Source organism: Pogoniulus pusillus, chromosome Z, assembly GCF_015220805.1.
Source record: "Pogoniulus pusillus isolate bPogPus1 chromosome Z, bPogPus1.pri, whole genome shotgun sequence".
NCBI lineage: Eukaryota > Metazoa > Chordata > Aves > Piciformes > Lybiidae > Pogoniulus > Pogoniulus pusillus.
Genome location: NC_087309.1, coordinates 53,845,663 through 53,864,780, shown reverse-complemented (window position 1 = coordinate 53,864,780; position 19,118 = coordinate 53,845,663). Strand labels below are relative to the sequence as shown.

General features: G+C 42.5%; 1 protein-coding gene across 1 annotated transcript in view; it reads right to left on the bottom strand.

The window, feature by feature from the left end:
• Positions 1-1,298: 1,298 nt before the first annotated feature.
• The window catches only part of KANK1 (KN motif and ankyrin repeat domains 1), a 35,024-nt gene continuing 17,204 nt past the window's right edge, over positions 1,299-19,118 (bottom strand). Inside the window, exons 3-11 of the mRNA XM_064176534.1 lie at positions 17,759-17,977; positions 16,971-17,079; positions 15,577-15,786; positions 13,168-13,255; positions 10,480-10,699; positions 7,685-7,827; positions 6,961-7,161; positions 2,925-3,023; positions 1,299-2,283 (exon numbers count right to left, since the gene is read on the bottom strand). Of these exons, the coding sequence (XP_064032604.1) occupies positions 2,221-2,283; positions 2,925-3,023; positions 6,961-7,161; positions 7,685-7,827; positions 10,480-10,699; positions 13,168-13,255; positions 15,577-15,786; positions 16,971-17,079; positions 17,759-17,977 (1,352 nt within the window). The 3' untranslated portion in view covers positions 1,299-2,220. The remainder of the gene's footprint in view (positions 2,284-2,924; positions 3,024-6,960; positions 7,162-7,684; positions 7,828-10,479; positions 10,700-13,167; positions 13,256-15,576; positions 15,787-16,970; positions 17,080-17,758; positions 17,978-19,118) is intronic.

Sequence of the window (19,118 nt, the reverse complement as noted above, 5' to 3'; positions counted from 1 at the left end):
CTCCAGTGCCACGTGTATTTTAAACTCAAACACAAGAACACATTATCTTGACTTTGCTTTCTGGACAGCTGTTCAAAATGCGGCAAGAGGTTGCAGATCTGTGTCCCTGAAAAATAAACAAAAGCCACTCTTGCCATGCCCAAGACACTTGCACTGATCTAGGTCCAAAATGAACGTGGAATTTTCTGGGTAGCCTGTTCTGGTGTCTTGTGTTGCATGTGATCAGTTCTGAGGTTGCTGGAAGAATTCAATGTGTGGGGCACAGCTCAGCTCCCTCCCACACAGGACAGCCTGCATCCAATACTCATCTGAGTGCAGATGGTAAAGCAATGGACCTTTTTTTTTTTTCCCCATTTGCTTCTGCCATTTGCTATCAGTCTGGCATTAGAGAGAAGATCTTATTTTAACAGTAATTTGGCAATTACTGGTGACATACCTCTTTAACCATCAGGTAGAGACAGAATCCGCACACAAATAGCTGTCCAATAAAGACTGATACTGCTATATTGCAACATGTCCTACTCCCCTGCCCCAGCAGAAAGACTTCACCCACCCACCTTTTTCCCAGGGGATACTCCCAAGCACTAAGGAACTAGCATGACAGTAGTACCAGGAAGTACCAAACCAGTTCTGACAGAGCTCACAGAAACTTCATGCAATTCAAGCCATGTCCATGCAGGCCAAGTGGAATGGTTTCAGGGGGTCCCTATTTCAAGGGAACTACACGGGAAAAACTGTTTAACAAGGACTTAGATGGGAAAGAGGAAGGACACAAAAGAAATGTTTAGATCCCTTGAAAGAAGGCACTGATGTATATTTCTCTATCTCATCAAGTAGATCTGAACTAACCAGGACACAGAAGCATTAGCTTAGGACTTGCTACAATGCCATCTAAAAAGTATCCTCTTCACCATACTGCCAGGACAGTTTGGAACATAACGATGAAAGCCTTTATTTCAGTTGGTAATTAGTTTGCAATTCAGGTAAACCACTTGAATACCATCCTCTGGTGCCTCTCTACAGTGCTTTGCATGGCTGAGAGAGGCTGCTTCCAAACAGTAAAGGGTCCACCCTTGCCAGCATGTGCAAAACCAGTGTAGGCAGGTCAGTTCACTGGCAAAGGTTTTTACTTTGCCTGTCAGCTTAAGAAAGCCAGTTCGGGCACTGATGCTGTTTGCATCAGCACTCTGCAAAGGCTGAGCTACCTAGTCCTCTAAGCTACCCTACTTTGCTGTTGCAGTTGTTACTTGCAGCATTACTAGATGATTACAAATCACATGTAAAACAGGAGAGGAGTAGAACAGCATAATGAAATTTTATTCTGAAAATATGGCAAGAGTCTAAGGCACTTCAAACATTTCAATACACATGACTAAAGTGAATGTGACAAGGTAATAGCGTTCCATAAATATGCACTGAGAACTATGCTCAATTCCACTGAAGGGGAATGTACAGCTGGTACCTCTAATTTTACTCTCCAATAAACATGTGTGGAGTTTATGGACTGACACAGTTAATAAAAATATGGTATCAGGACATGTAATTCTTCATGTGTTTTTTTAGTTATTAAGGAATATAAAATGTTGAAAATACTGTGCGAGTTAATTTTATAGATACTAGTATCTTTCATATAAAAAGTTACACATTATCCCCAATTAGCAACAACTTAGTGAACTTCAGACCTGACAAGAGGCTCTATCCCCAATACCTACCTACTCACCCACCAGCTCAAGATCCATGGAGCTGACTACATTAGCAACTGCAGCTTCTGAATCTCAAAGTAATTAAAAACATCAAAATCATGTTGGAATGAAATTTATGAAAAGATTACTATGATAACATCTAGGTACAGTAAATACATGTTTTAGAATGACTGAAAACAAGCCACTGGGGTACCCTGACACAGACAGCTTTATAAGTCTTACACTGCACATAACGTAGGAAAGGATAATCTATAGCAAAGACAAACAGGATTCATGTGGATGTATGGAAAGATGATGTAAGTGAAAGAACAGCTCTGGCTACAGTTCTCAGCTGAGCACTACTTTAATATATGCTTGCTTCAAGTTTACAGTTTTCTATCTTTAGCACTAGTCTCTGCTTTCACTTTGCTGGTGAGCTCAGGCACAAGACAATTACATTCAGTATCTGTCTCAGTAAAACAGTAACATTTAGCAGCTTAAAGATGGCATAGAGATTTTTACAGATATTCATGCACTACTACTCAAATGTGGCTCTGTGGGTGGGACCAGGAGATGTCCTTCTGCTAAGCCTAGGAGTGCCCTAGAAAAAAAGGAAAGAATGATTAATCAAAGGGAAATTATTCCAGATAGTCAAATGGGAGTACAGCATTTTGTTCAATACTTTGCTTTTAACTACACAGATTAAATTTTCATTTATTTTTATTTATTAAAAAATAAAAATCAAGACAAACAATGCAAGCTATCATAAAGCTACTAACTGAGAGTGTACGTCCTTTAGACAATGAAACGTTTAGCAGCAATTTATCAAGGGAGTGAGTTGGAGCTAAGAGAGCAGGTGGATAGTTGCCAGAAAACATATGGTAGCTGTAAATCCTGAAACAGCTGGTTTCGCAACCAGGTCAATAGTTAGCATTACAGTGACACAACAGCACTTCTGCACACTAGCCAGAGTCAGTTAACTTTGCTAAGTGAGCTATCTGTGCCCTCAGATGAAAAATAGGAGGTGGTATCCTTCTGTCTGCCTTCAGCCTTCTGGTTCAAGATGTATTTAAAAACGTACATTCCACTTAGCAGCATAAAAACTATCCTGTGGATAAACTCGAAATGTCACAAGCTGTACATTGTTGTACAGCTGCTGGAAAGTTAAATTTTTGTTCATGTTTTGCTGTTGTGTTCAGGAGCAGCAAGTGGAAACAAACTGGAAGAGGGTTGTGTACTAACCGGTGACTGGGTTTTAGAAAAGTTGACATGGGCATAAAGGAGAACTGCTATGTCCTTATGTCCAGCTTCCAGGGCTATTGAAAGTGCTGTGCTGCCATCCTGGAAGGAAGGAAGAAATAAGAGGATTAGTGCTTGTGTGCATCAACAGGTCTCTCAGAAGCCACATCAACTCACAGAGAAAGGAGGTGAGGAAGTGGAAGCCCTACTGCTCAAACAGACAGTTGGGTTAGAGTCTTGTTTAATTTATTTTATTATAATTATGTGACAATAAGCCTTGCATTGATGTTTTATGAGGCAGTGCAATTGTCAGAGGCCTCATAATTTTTCTCTATGAGGAGTCTCAGTTATTGCTCAAGGAGGAAGCAAGCACACCATTATCACAAGAATGTTACATGTAATGCTGTGTAAGAGCAGTGATTTCAGAAGATGGGGCTGTCTTAAAGAAATGACAACATCAGTGAAAAGCAGAAGAGAAGATAAGGGAGGGATAAACACTAACCAGATATCATAACTGCTGTATTAGAATAATAATTGCTTTGTTATAGCTCCTATTGCCCCTAAGGGCAGTTGCATTCATAATTCCAAACATTCCTTAATGGAAGAATAAATGGACTTTCCTGGCCAAATATCACAGTATCACAGTTATCAACAAGGTTGGAAGAGACCTCACAGATCATCAAGTCCAACCCTTTACCACAGAGCTCAAGGCTAGACCATGGCACCAAGTGCCACGTCCAATCCTGCCTTGAACAGCCCCAGGGACGGCAACTCCACCACCTCCCCGGGCAGCCCATTCCAGTGTCCAATGACTCTCTCAGTGAAGAACTTTCTCCTCACCTCGAGCCTAAATTTCCCCTAGCGTAGCTTGAGGCTGTGTCCTCTCGTTCTGGTGCTGGCTGCCTGAGAGAAGAGAGCAACCTCCTCCTGGCTAAAACCTCCCCTCAGGTAGTTGTAGACAGCAAAAAGGTCACCCCTGAGCCTCCTCTTCTCCAGGCTAAATACTGCCACCTTAGTTTCTCAGAAGACATTATTGCTTTCAAAAATCATTGTTGAGGCCACTAGTAGTAAAGAGTGCTACTGCTGAAAGACCAAGTTATTGACCTGCTGTTTTCCATTTAGACTGGGTCGAGAAGGGTGCACTTGTAAAAAGCTGATTCATAGAATCATAGAATAGTCTGGGTTGGAAGGCACTTCCAAAGATCATTTAGTCCAACTCCCTCTGCAGTCAGCAGGGACATCCTCAACAAGATCAGGTTGCCCAGAGCCCTGTGAAGCCTCATTTTGAGTATCTCCAGGAATGGGGCCCCAGTCATATCCCTGGGGGCAACCTGTTCCAGTGTTCCACTACCCTCATAGTAAAGAACCTGTTCCTTAACATTCAATTTAAATCTGCTGTTCTCTAGTTTGAAGCCACTGCCCCTTGTCCTATCACTACAGGCATTTGTAAAGAGTGTCTCTCCAGTCTTCTTGTAGGTCCTCTTCAGGTACTGGAAGGCTGCTATTAGGCCTCCCTACAGCTTCCTCTTCCCCAGGCTGAACAACCCCAGCTCCCTCAGCCTGCCCTTGTAGCAGAGGTGCTCTAACCCCCTGATCATTTTTGTGGTTGTACTCTGGACCTGCTCCATCAGGTCCATGTCCTTCCTACATCGAGGGCTCCAGACCTGGACGCAGTACTCCAGGTGAGGTCTCACCAGAGTAAAGTGGCAGAATCACCTCTCAGGATCTGCTGGCCACACATCTTTTGATGCAGCCCAGGATGTGATTTGCCTTCCGGGCTGCAAGTGCAGACTGTCTGCTCATGTCCAGCTTCTCGTCCATCAGCACCCCTAGGTTCTTTTCTACAGAGCTGTTTTCTATTCTGTCACCTCATCCTCCAGTCTGTATTGATAGTGAGGATTGTTCTAGACCAAGTCCTGAATTGTGCACTTGCTCTTGTTGAATCTCATGAGGTTCACCTGGGCCCACCTCTCCAGCTTGTCCAGGACTCTCTGGATCACATCTTGTCCCTCTAGTCTATCAACTGCACCACTCAGCTTGGTGTCATCTGCAAACCTGCTGATAGTGCGCTCGATACCACTATCTGTATTGTATAGGTCCCAGTACAGAACTTAGAGACACTACTTGTCACTGCTCTCCATCTGGACTTCATGCCATTGAGCACCACCCTCTGGATGTGACCACCCAGCCAATTCCTTATCCACTGAGCAGTCTGCCCATCAAATCTGTATCTCTGCAACTTGGAGAGTAGGATGTTGTGTCAAAGGCCTTGCAGAAGTCCAGACAGATCACATCCATAGGTCATCTTATCCTCATCTTCTGCCTTTATCGCTTCCTTTCCTTCCTGAAATTAGTACATCACATAGCTACAACCCTCTGCTCTCCAATGGTGTTTAAACTACAAGGCAGGCAGCTGTAATTTCATCATAAATAAATCTCACAGTGGCTTGCTAGTCCACTGCCTGGCTTTTAGATTTTCTACACATTAGTTTCCACAATAAAGCTAGTATTTGAAGTGCCCTCTAGTAGGCATTGCCTCTCAATGCTGGCTATCTGAATGGAGCACATTTTCCAGTCACTTCCATAGCACTGACATTAGAGAGGTCAGCACCAGTTTAAGGAAACTGTAAGCCCTTTTTCCATCACAGGACACAATGGATAGCACCCAAATGGAAAGCTTTCTTATGAGACTACAGGGAGTGATTATATATAAATCTGTTTGTCCTAAGCAGAGGGAGCTAGAAGAGCTGTCCACTATAGTGTGATATAATGCGTTATCTAAGTACAGCAAATACTCCACAGTCAGCACCAAGAAAATCCAAGGTCTGAAAGACAGACAGAATCTTTGTCAGAGTGGCCACACATCAGTAGGATGAATTTTTAACTTACTACTGATCATGCTGCCTGGAAAAGCACCTTCATCATGTTCAGCATAACTAGGGGAATGCTAAAAATCTCATCATCTCACAGCACAGATAAACTCATTACAAAATGAATAAATAGCAGACAAACTGTGCTTGGGAAACCATATCAAACTGCCTGCAAGAATAGCTAAGTGTCATGTCCACATAAAGACTTATTATTGACTTGGTGAATAATTGCTAACAGTTTGCAGGCTGCAATAGCCTAGATTGTTTGTTCCATCGAGGCCTTCCATTTTCCCTTCAGACCAGCTGTAACACATCTCTGACACCACTGGGCAACTGAGCTGACTACTGCAGCAGGTGAGTGAATGAATAGAAATGACATCTCTGTCTCTTTACAACAGCTACAACAGATAAACACCTACTGCCCTCCCAAATGCCAAACCCAGGGTCCATGTCAGTGCTCAGTGGGTAAAGCCATATGAAAAATGGCAATGTACACAAGAAGTCATCACAGTATCACACATGTTGCTAATGAGAACACAGCACTGGCAAGAAACAGCTAAGTCATTGTTTTCAAGCTTGAGTAGCTTACAAATCAGGTAGTCTGCAGACAGGGTAGGATGATCCTTGCAAACAAAAACATGCAAGTGTCTTCCTTCACACTGAAGTCACAGCCTGTATCTGTCTATTATGATCACAACATAGCTTCATTACTGAGACTGAACCTGCACTCTCCAAAGTCATGATGTAAATACTGCGTGAATACGTGAAGAGAGCTGTAAGGTTGATGTTTCCCACAGACTCAAAAAAGCAATACATTGAAGCTGTTAAGTCATCAGATAAGGTCCTGGAAAAGGAAGACTCCTGGAAAAGGAGAAGGGAATGTGAGAAGGGAAGATATTTTACCATGAGATAGCATTTTTTTTTCCCCTGTTCTGGCCACTCAACACCTACAGTTAACCATAAAAACTGCGACTGGGTTAGAAAACCAAATAATTGCAGGACTTGCTACCACTAAGCAAAGGATTCACATATGTGACATTTTGCTGCTGTGAGTCAAAGATTCTTAAAAGCATATTTCAGCACCTCTCCATTGTATCAAAAAAGAACTAGAAAAACTATTCCAGAGTGGAGAAACTATCTAATGAAGTACAGCTGGAAAAGTAACTTACATTGTCTTCCAGGGTGCCATTACACCCAGGCTGAGCCAGTAGAAGTTTGACAATCTCTACATGTCCGTGCTCACTAGCACACATCAGAGCTGTAGAGCCTTCATCATCCTGGATATTGACATCTGCACCACAGGCCAGTAAAGCTTTGACCATGTCTATCCGACCATGACTCACAGCTAGCATCAGCGCAGTCTGACCAGCCTGCATGGAAAGAAGGAGAACCCAAGTGACTATACAGGCAACCAGTGACAAGTATACACACTTACTTTATTGGCAGTATGCTTCTTCCAGGGGAGGGGGGGGAAGTTATTTTATACAACAATCTCAAAGCTCTGCTTGTCATTATTTAAATACCTTTTATACATGATATATCCCACATTCACATAGCTATTTATTAAAAATTAATGAAAGACAGCAGATAAATACCCAGACATATGGAGTTCCTTGGAAGGAGTTAAAGGATGCCTCCCAAAATTCAGTAATGGTTCTTTAAGTCATATTCAATCTTAATTTTCAGAAGAGATTCAGAACTGAAGATCAACTGTTCTTCCAGAGCTCCATTTTATACATGGCAAGCAAAAACGTACACACAAGCATCAAAGAACACAGAGGATGAAAAGGAATGAGTGCCAAAGCTGAACTGGTGGAGCAGGGATAGAAGTGTGGAAAGAAAGATAAAAGGACATGGGAGTGGAAACAGCGTCTTGTGAACCATTTGACTGACCTGGCTGGCTTTAGCATTCACGTCCCCACAGCTGAACAGTTCCTCCACTATCCTCATGTCCTTCTCAGCTTCCACAGCTGCAAGTGCAGCAAGCATGATGGGAGTATAGCCAGCCTTGTTCTGATGATTTACATTACAGACATCTGCAGAGGGATGAGATAATTTCTTTGGAAAGCAGAAACCCAAAAAGCAGCAATTGTGCTAATGAACTGAATAAACTGTTAGCTGAACAGCCTATAAAAAGGCAGCAACTGCTCTCATCATGGCAGCAATTCAAGGAAAAGTGATGAAGAAAAATTTAAACAGGGGTGCTCTTGAGCCCAAGAAACAAAAGGATTCCTTTCTCCTGTGTGTGCAGCATAAGGAAGAGCATAAAGTAATTTTATATGTCATCACTTAGGTTTTGTCTGTTATTCTGTTTGGATTTTTTATTTGGTTGTTTTTTTCTTTTGAAAAAGCAAGTGGTCTGAAATTTGACACGACCATCATTAGTGTCCTGGTTCTGAACCTCAAAAATACCACCAGGAGATTAAGCTCCTTTCCTGAGAGAATCCACACTACAAGACAAAAGCAGACCAGCAGCGCAGTCAGTGGAAAAGCTGTTTCTTCCTCTGCGCAAACATCTTCCTGTAATTGGTGTTGCTTTTAAGATCTGCAACTGTACTTCAACATGTTTTGGAGATGCAAAAAGAACCTTTCCAGGTCTGCGGAATAATTGACTGTGAACAAAAGTACTCTGGGAGAAGTACAGTCAAGTCCTCTGAGTAAATGCTGTCAACTGGCGAGAATTCTCTCCTTTACGTTCAGATCTAACCTTATGTCTGTTTTTGTTCCTAAAATTCTGCTGAAATCCAGCAAAGATTATTAATTTACCAGGCAGCAGAGCTTTCAGAATGCTCACTGTATTGGAAAGCAAGGACACTGACTTAAATAAACATTATTTCTAGAGCTAGGGTTAAATTGTACCACAGATAACAAACAAAAATGTTTCAGGAAATACTTCAGATTTACTGCCAAGGCGGGGGTCTGGGTTTTGGGTGTTATTTTGGTGTGGGTTTATCTTTCAGATTTTTTTTTAATTGACAAGAACATTGCATAAACAATACAAGTGCAGTTGTAAGAAAATGCACATTTTCGTGTTCAGTAGGTAATTTTTAGAAGTCATATCCAGGAGGCCACTGAAGCCACAACACATTGGACTCTGCTACTATTTCCTGAATAATGAATAATTAGTGGAAGCAATAATCTCCTACCCTGACTAGACTACTTCAGCAGAGGTATGTTTTCTGAGGTCACATTTTAGCTCCTTTTCTACATGGCTAGAGAAGCGGAGGTGTTTCTCATTTTTCCTCTTGGTAACACTGCATGGTGATACAGGGGACTGTCTCATCTCCTCTTCCCACCAAAAACACAGACACCAAGTTCTTGGACCAAGAATCTGTCTGTAATATAACCACACTACAAAGCTGACAGTAGTGGACATTCAAACAAGGCCTAAAGAAAACGTGATGAAACCTGAAGGAATCTGCCTGTTTGCAAATATTTTCCAAGGGCAGGCATGGTGCAGTGTGTTACTGCACACATGGCACTAGGCACAGTTGTTGGATTTCACAGTTAAAACCTGCTGTGTTCATTGGAATACACCACCTGCTGTAAACTGCAGAAGTCCTGACTTCCAGTAGCAATGAGATGCTGCCCATCAGTAGCATGAGCACATGCTACCCTGAGGTACCCAGGGAAAAGGAGGGGCAGTTTCCTACCACAGTCCTGCCGCAGAGATAGCCTGCTGCATTTCACTGTACTCCTGACATTCCCTGAATTCCCCCACCATGACTCACTCTTCCCAACAGGCTGCCTTCAACAGGAGCAGAGATTTCTAAGCACTTGCTTTCCTGGGATCAGAGATTCCTAAGCACTTGCTCTCCTGCTGAGGAAGTCTGTATGTGTGACGTATGTGCTGGGTTAATAAAGCTAAGGTTTGTACCATTGATATCCTTGTTTATCTGATGCTACCCTTCTCAAATTATAAATATGGCTAGGCTTATACTTTAACTGTGTTGTCGGCCTTGTGAAGTTTCACAACCAGCTATGACAGGCTCTATAACTAGTTTAGAGAAAGACACTTCACAAAACCAGGCTTAAACAGATCTCATCCTGCCTAGGTCCATCTCCAACCTGTGACACTTTCTGCTAGCTGGCTTCTGGCTCAGTGGATGTAGGGAACAAGTACTCTAGAGTCTTCCCTCTGCCACTACCCTCTCTGCTTGTATTGCAAAAAGAGAAACAGAAGGAAGGAAGAACAAAAGCAACTAAATTAAGCATTGTTTGTGGATCAGTAAAATGCTCCTGTACAGCAAAATGCCATATTGTGCCAGTTTCTCAGGGGAGCAGCAGACACGTCAAAGTGCTGACCAGAAAAAGCTGTCCTGCTCTATTAAGATAAAACTAAACTAATTTCAGTGTCTAATGTGGTTATTCACACCAGAATACTTCTTCCACCAGCACTATAGTTTTTGCTGAACAGCAACTGCACTGCCAGCTGGAGGCTGATGCTGCTGAACCTGGACTACAGTCCAAGAGTCACAGTTCTGCTACCTGTCCCAAACCCCGATGAACTTGGTATATTATTTCAGTGTCTTTGTAACTTCTTCAGGAGCCTTCATGTAACTATTAACAGTTAAAAAGAGCTGCTGGAGGAGGCCTGAACTTGACCACTTACTCATCAAGAATTTCATCCTTGAAGACTGCAAATCCCACAAATAATTAAAATAAAATATGTAAATAAGACAACCTACTTGCATCCAGAAGAAGTTTCACAATTTCAAAGTTAGAATGAGAGACACTGTAATGCAGAGCTGTATTTCCATTTCCATCTGCCATATTGATGATATGTCTGAGAACTGCAGGAGAAATCTCTTCAAATGCAGCTATGTAGTCTCCAACCATTTCAGGGACAGCTGACTTCTGACTTGAGACACGAAACCACTCATGCTGGATGGTATTTAAACAAAACCTCTGTCAAAACCAAACCAGAAAAATTACTTATGGGCAATCTATTTAAAGGACATTCCATCCCACAAGTCAACAATGCAACAAGTCAAGCAGTTTTCAGTCAAAAGGGGAAAGTATTCATTTCAAATCCAAGACATACAGACTGAAGATTCCCCTCTGATTACACCTCTCTTTGAAACACCAGCTGTTTTCCTCCTCTCATTTCACTTGATTTTCAAGAGTTTCTGAGGGCAAAGGATGTGAGGATGAGATTACTGCCAGAATTAAGGGGTATCAAATACTGGTCAACAAAAAAAACATGGAGTAACCATTTCCAAAAACTAAGTTTAGAAATCACTGATGAACCCCAGACTAAGAGCAGTGGGAACACACATTTTTCGTGACCTTAACAGCATGCTAAGTTAATTAGGCCTGGTCTCAAGGCATGGATTACCAAATGCACAAAGCTGGACATCAGTTCTTCAGAAGGGCTTGCATTACAGAAGATCACAAGCTGACCCGCAGTCAACACCACCATGCTGCAGTGAAAGTGCAAATACTATTTTGGGGTCAATAAACAGATTTATACTTTTCATGGCATGTGATGCAGTCCCTGCTCTCTGCCTAGCACTGAGAAGGCAACAGCTGATCTACTTGGACCACTGAATGACATGAAAACTTCAGCTAAAACAGTGTCAAAGATGAGCAGTGAGGATGATTAGAAGTCAAGGAAAGATGACCTACAGGGCAGACAGAAGAACTGGAGATGTTCTGCTGAAGGGATGGCTGGGAAAGGAAGTCTGTAAGATTTTCACAGTGCAAAAGGCTGTTGCAAGCGAGAAAAGAAAGGTCCAGCTCTTCAACTGCAGGATGGCTGACTGCAGCAGTATAAGATTTTAGCTGCAATGAGGAGATGCAGACTAGATATTCAGGATAAACTTACCCACTGGTTTGTACTGAGGGTGAAGGGGTAGGAGCCTTTTAGGGCAGGTAACTGTCAGGAGAACATAGATAATGAGACCTAGCTGGGAGCCAAGGAGGGTCTGGCACTCGTCCCCAGCTATGACTTTCAGAGACAATTTCTCTAACCTGACAGGACCTCCAGCAAGGCAACAGGTAAATTCAAGAACCGTTTTGAAGATAAGGCCCTCAGCACACTTCTCTAACCTCTAAGCCTGACACAGAGGGCCTGTGTCTGATAAAGGGAGAATATTCTACACACATATCTGTACTATAGATATATGTGCATTAAAAAGACATATATACAAAATACTCCAAATAACTACTGCTACATAAAAAAACCAAACCAACTTAGAAGGTTCAACCATTTGAGTTAAGAGATCACATATATTATGACCATAGAGTTGACACACAAAAGTGGTCACAAAGTGACACTTCTTGTTTGTTTTAGGCACTATTGAGTGCAAAATACCACTAAGGAATTATTTTCACAGTCACTCTACCACATGCATTATTAAGTAAATAGTACACTTCTTTCATTCAAGTAATCCATCACATCCCAAAAAGAGTGGTTCACTGCTCTTTCTGGCATAAACAGCAGCTACAAGAGATGAGTATGCTGGAAGTGGTGTGGAAAATTTATATAGGTCCCTAGCTATACTGAAGATTACCCTTTTTGGACAAGACTTCTTTATTATCAGACAGACAGAGAACAACTCCTGTTTAGCTTGCAGTTCCCAGCTACAAAGCACTATTTGTGCTGGCAAATATTTTAAGCACAAGAAAGAAACATGTATATTCAAATTACGCTTCTAGGGCAGAGATTATCAACTGGTTGTGCCATTTCTTGACACTTTGAACACTAACTGGGCCTGAAGTACTGGTCATTTGAATGCCTGAACTACTCCTGAAGGACTGACGACAGGATTAAAAGCTACTTGTCACAAGCACATTCAACAACCTTTCAAAATATTCCCCAGAACACAAGTGCCAGAACAGGACACAGACACTATCATTGTCTTTAAGAAGCTGCAAATACTCTATTGTAGAGGAGACTAGTACTGTGTTGATGCCTTTTACATCACTCCACAACTATAACAAATGCAAAATTCAATTTCAGCAGCATTCCTTTGCTTTCAAACTGTCCTGCACAAAGCAGCATTGGCAAGTCCTATATGAGGCATGTAGGCACTTTCTGTAGGAAGCAAACACAACCTTCTTTCTTGAGACTGAGTATTAACAATGAACTCTCCTTACTTCCTGCTGCACTGATAAACTGTAGAGCTGTGTCAAAACTGCACTTTTATATTACTATTTTCACCTGTTTCCCTTAGGTTGACAAGACACCAGCACACAAATCACAAGTACATTCTCTGGACAGAAGTCTCCCAATAGAAAAAGTTGTGACTCTTCCAGGGATGATGAAATTGTCTTGTCTCTAACCATTCAGTGCTAGCCCTGTCAAGCCAGAAGTTACCCCTCCCAGAAGCTTCTCTGTTGCAGCTCAAGAGAATTCTTCCCTGATTGCTTACCACATCTTTGTTGGTCAATGCCTTGGGATCATCAATGTTATTTCTCAGCAGGTGACATGCAGAAAGCATCTTTTCACTTAGTTCGTATCTGAGGGAGACAGCAGAGTACACAGCACATTTCAATTCTTCTCTTGACAAAACATTTATCTTTCTGAAAGTCATGTGGGAATGAATGTTTCCAGGCAAGTCATGAGCTGCTGCAGTGTGGAAGCTGCTCTGGCAGCTTGCCTCCATAGGGACTCCCTCCATGGCAAGTGGAGGTGCTGATGGGGTTGTGAGGAAGAAAAATGTGTTTCCCAGATGTACGTGAAAGGAGCAGTATGAACAATGTGCAGGTGACACATCGCTTCTGTACTTCAACCTTGCCAAACCTTCTAGTGCCAATGCTTCACCTACTGCTGTACAACCATTGGAATGGGCTGCCCAGGGAGGTGGTGGAGTCGCCATTCCTGGAGGTGTTCAAGAAAAGACTGGATGAGGCACTTAGTGCCATGGTCTAGTTGATTGGATGGGACTGGGTGATAGGGTGGACTGGATGATCTTGGAGGTCTCTTCCAACCTGCTGGATTCTATGAACTGCAGAGCATGTCAGAGAACAGTTCAAATTAGGAAGGCCCATGCCACATAGCATGCCAGTCTGTGGCCAACCATCTCTGTCTACACAGGGTCTAGTAGCAATTTTCTAGGAACATGGTCCCACGAAGTGGAGAGGCTAACACACCTCTGTATGTGAGGTGAACATTTGAGCCTTACAAGGTTACAAGCTGGCTGCTGGTGCTTCCAGAATAAGGAAATGCTCCACCATCACACAGACCATGCTTAATCCCACACAGTCATTTATGCTGCCTCTTCCAAATGGCATTGTCAGGGCAGCCAGCTTGCACAGGACATGCTCCTCAAGTGCATATGGCTATCGAAGCTGTCCTGCGGCACCTATTTACAATCACACCTTAACAAGTGCAAATATAAATTAGAAAGCTCTTTTAAGAAATTGCCCATCTTTTTATGTGATCTGTAAAATAACAGGCTATCATACAGTACTGCAAAAATAAAACACAGGGCACTTCAAAACTCACAACTCCAACACCTACAAGTAGCTCTTAATTATTAATTCCTGAATCTGTTTTACTCTGCAGTTGGTATTTACAGGTAAGTTTCATGGTGAGACACATCTCCAGTGAACTACAACATACTAATTTTGTCTTAGCTCTTTTGTCATTCCACTTAGACAATTTTCCAAGCTAGCACTCCTGTAAACAAACCCAGTATCTACAAAATATCTCTTCACTCTCTACATTTATAATTCCTTTCCATTCACTAATCAGCATCAGTGGAAACTCGCCACACTACTGCTTTTCAAGTACTTAATCATAGAATCATAGAATCAACCAGGTTGGAAGAGACCTCCAAGATCATCCACTCCAACCTAGCACCCAGCCCTAGCCAGTCAACTAGACCACGGCACTAAGTGCCTCATCCAGGCTTTTCTTGAACACCTCCAGGGACGGTGCCTCCGCCACCTCCCTGGGCAGCCCATTCCAATGCCAATCACTCTCTCTGGGAAGAACTTCCTCCTAACATCCAGCCTGTACTTTCACTGGCACAACTTGAGACTGTGTCCCCTTGTTCCATTGCTGATTGCCTGGGAGAAGAGGCCACCCCCCACCTGGCTACAATGTCCCTTCAGGTAGTTGTATACAGCAATGGGGTCACCCCTCACCCTCCTCTTCTCTAGGCTAAACAACCCCAGCTCCCTCAGCCTCTCCTCATAGGCTTTGTGTTCCAGGCCTTTCACCAGCAGCTTTGCCTCTCAGTTGCCATCTTACACAGCTCATTACCACCACTCTGAAAAGCACCTTGACATGAAATGCTGAACAAGTGCTTGATGGCAGCCTTAAAGCATGTTATAACTATGATATCATATGAAGTATGTGACCTCAGAGATGGATCAGCTTCTTGCTGTACCCCACCATTTTGTCGAGCAGTATCAGCCATGGCTGAGATGCTGTGGAAAGTGGAAATACAAGATGAGCTTTCAGCAGGCTACTGGCCTGGTGTGCATGGTTCAAGACTTATTTTTTGCTTACTTAGTATTTTACAGAGCAGGTTAACAACAACAAGGCATCATTTTTTCCCCAAAAAGTGCTGTTTGTGGCCTAGGAAGGCCTCTGCCTAGGGGCAGCCGCATGGGTTTCATGAAAAATGGGCCATTTAAACTTACTCAGAGTTGCTTTTGCCACATAATAGGCTCTGGTTACCCACTCGAAAAAGAGGGAAGCTGGTGGCAGCTGAGCAGCAATGGAGCTGGCACTCTCCACCAGCAACTGCTCAGCCTGCAGCTCACTTTGAACAAACAGGCAGCAGTAATGCCCTCAAGCGTGGGTGCTCTAGAGAAGGACAGCAGCCTACCTCTCTCTGATTTCCACCTCCTCAGCTTCGCGCTCTGGAGCTGTGCTGTTCTTCTCTGCCCCCACTACGCAGACCTCTGGAGCATGGGACGTGGGTTGCTCCTCTTCCATGTGCTGGCTGTGGGGGTATTCATGGCCCTCACACTCCTCCTCTGAATCTGAGGAGGAGCTTTCCTCGGAGCTGGAGTCGTCGCTGGATGTCGTCTCATACCTAAAAGGGAGAAGAGGCAGGGGTGCTCGCTCAGTGCTATTCAACAGTGATCAGTAGCCACCTGTGCTGATGCAAGTTGGAAAATTGTCTTGCAAAGGCTTAGTCCTCCTGTTTTCTCCTCAGAAATCTTTCCTACTCACTGAACTCAATGCTGCTAACAACTAGCAGCAATTATTATGCGCACAGCATGTAATGGAAGAGTAACCTTCTTTAAACAGAAGTCTTACCAGTGCCAGACCTTGCTTTAGCTCCAAAATGAAATGACATTGTTCAGAGTAAATTCTGTTGTTGCCTTACTAGGCAGATACTAGCAGAGAAGATAAAACAAACTATGTACAGACAAAAGCCACAATTATAACATTTTTTCTTGAGACAACCCAGAACATTTTGATACTTTAGGTGAAATGTAAGCAATGTGGTCAATTATAATGCTGATTCCAATTTACCATCTTATCTCACCAACCTCAGTAGTTGAGGAATTAATGCACTAAGTCTGTTGTTCTGACATACACTGGTGATTTATCAGTGATAACATTCCCCTACTATTATACTTTTAGCCAACATATATGAAATTAACCAACTGCAGCACATAGGTACTAAACATATATGCAGCTAATATACTGGTACTAAACAAAAAGTTCTCTGATGGAAAGACTGAAAAAGCTATTATGAAAGCAATCCAGTGAAACTGATCAAGCCCTCTGCAGCATTCTGCAAGGTTAAGTAATATTTTAAAAGAAGGTAACTTTCCATAATATTTTCTGTATTTGTGTAGAAGAATTTCTGTATTTATCTGGCCAGACAAGGTAATTCTTAGGAAATGCCATTTCTTGCTGTGTTGTTCAACAGCACAACGTTGTGCTGCCAGCTGCAAAGGATAAAGTTTGCCTGAGCAATGTTCCCATGTCTCTTTGAGTTTATTTAGTTTTCCCCACGTTGAATTTCACAGCAATCTAATCTAAAGGCACTTGAAATTGATGCCACGTATGACTTGCAAATACCAAAGGTCCACAGAAGATTAAGATGAGCTCAGCTTCTTAGTTCTTCCTTACAACCCTTAAACTCAGCAGTTGCACCTCAGCCTGAAGGACAGCCCAGACCTACATGCAGAGTCCTGGGCTCCTCCTTTCCCTCTCACAGCAGAAGTGCTACAACGCTAGATATTTTGGAAACAGCTTTCTTACCCGCCATTAATGCCAACAAACTGTAGGTTCTTCTTGGTGTTGTTCAAATCCTTCTTCCCATCCCTTTTCTTCATGATGGATTTGAGTGTGTTTTCATTACCAGCACACACTGTTGAAAAGGGGGACCGAGCACAGGAATCAGCACAAATGTGTATCCAGTTTTTGGCAGCTTTAGACAATTTTTCAAGAGAACTGAACGGCTTTCTGTTTAATTTACCACCTGAAGCCTGCATTTCTACTCTTTTTGTACATACAGTCTTGATGTGGGATGCACATTGGAAATACACCACACTTCCAAAAACAATTCTGGAAACAGGAAACTAGTTTAGCCTAACTTTCCCACTCTTACTGTCAGATGAGAGTAGCTCATTGCCAGTATAGGACAGAGAGCACATTTAATACTAACTTATTCAACAGGGTGGGGAGGTTCAATCTACACTAGTCCTTCAGATTTTAATATTCACTGAAACAACTTTGAAGCTGATCTCTAAGCATAAGACAGGTAAAACATCCATGCAAACCAAAGTGTTTTTAAAATGGATTTTATTCACCCTTTCCCTCTGTTCTTCTTTACTAAGACACTAAACAGCAATTCACTGGTGTGCACAATATGCCCTCTAAAAAACTAACCCCTATCTGCAGACAAAGGGTCTCAAATACTGCAACTTTCTCCCTGTCTGCATCTTTCCCTTGTTCACAAGTTTAAGAAACCTAAAAACCTCCTTTAACTGTATTTTATATTCAGACTCCACTTGCATGATGAAAGGTGAACGTGAGCCAGTTTTTACCATAGAGGCCAGAGGCAAGCTGGTCATCTGTCAGGTTAATTGGAGTGAGAGTTTTGTCCTGAGAGGAAAAAGATTTCCTTCCCCGAACAGCTTCCACCAGGGGAGTTGTCCTCTCCTCTGGAGCAGACACAGTGTCCTGCTCCAACTTCAGCGTTCGCAAACTTGAAGTTAAGTGGGTGTTTGCAAGCTGGCCATGAGGGATGTACTCCAAGGTAGCACCTGCCGGAGAAGCCAGTAGACATCATGTCAGACCAAAATATTTCCATCAATATTGTGATCAACAAGAGGAAAAAAGAAACAAACTGGAAAAGATAGGACAACACTTTTGCTTTGCTGTACTCTTTTCTGAAGATCCAATAGGAAAAGGGTGTGATCCATTTCAGAAAATAAGAAAAGCATAGCTTTGAGTATTTCTTTCCATGGAAACACAGAAAATCCAAGGAAAAACAATAAAGAGACTTCCTTTAAAGTGAATAGAATGGTTCTTCCTTTTCCTTCTCTTTTGGTATACATGCTGACCCTCAGGGTGGACTTGCCGGGCTGCTCCTTGTTGACATGGCTGAAGAGCAGAGGTTCGCAGGCTCTGCAGGCTCCCTCTGCAGGAGCAGCGTCCTTTTATTCATCTGACTTTTTTTAAAAGAGAGGGCATTTTCCATGAAAGCAGAAACTTTTCAGCAAACTGTCATTTTTGCCAGAATGTCACTGTTACAGACTTTACACAGTTACTAAGACAACCTCAATAAACTCCCACTCACTAAATTTCCTTTTTCTTTTCCAGCTTTTTACTGAACTAGTAGTTGTACTTAAATAAAATTCCAAATTTTTCAGTTGTTTGAGTTTTTTATTCCCTGATTTGCTGGCATCCACTTCTTTTTTTCCCATTTCTGTGTTGAAAAGGCAACACTAATTATGCACAGACTTTCATAGACTCCCCTGGAATTCCTCCAGCTGTGCAATTACAACTACTCTACAAAGCTGCACTAATGCTTTTGTCTGCAGAACACAAGAACAAGCTGGGTTTTCACACACACACACACACACACACACATACATTCCTCAAGTGACTGCTAGCACCACAAGGGAAAAAAAAAGTCTAAGTTACTTTAAACACAATCACTTTTTTTCATCTTGCTTCAATCGCTCCTCAGTGTTTTTGTTTGTATTTATCAAGAATTAGAGTCACAGCCAGTCACTAGTGGTGTTCCCCAAGGATCAGTGCTGGGCCCAGTCCTGTTCAATATCTTTACTGATGACCTGGATGAGGGCATTGAGTCCAGCATCAGTAAGTTTGCAGATGACACCAAGCTAGGAGCAGGTGTTGGATCTGTTGGAAGGTAGGAGAGCCCTGCAGAGGGACCTG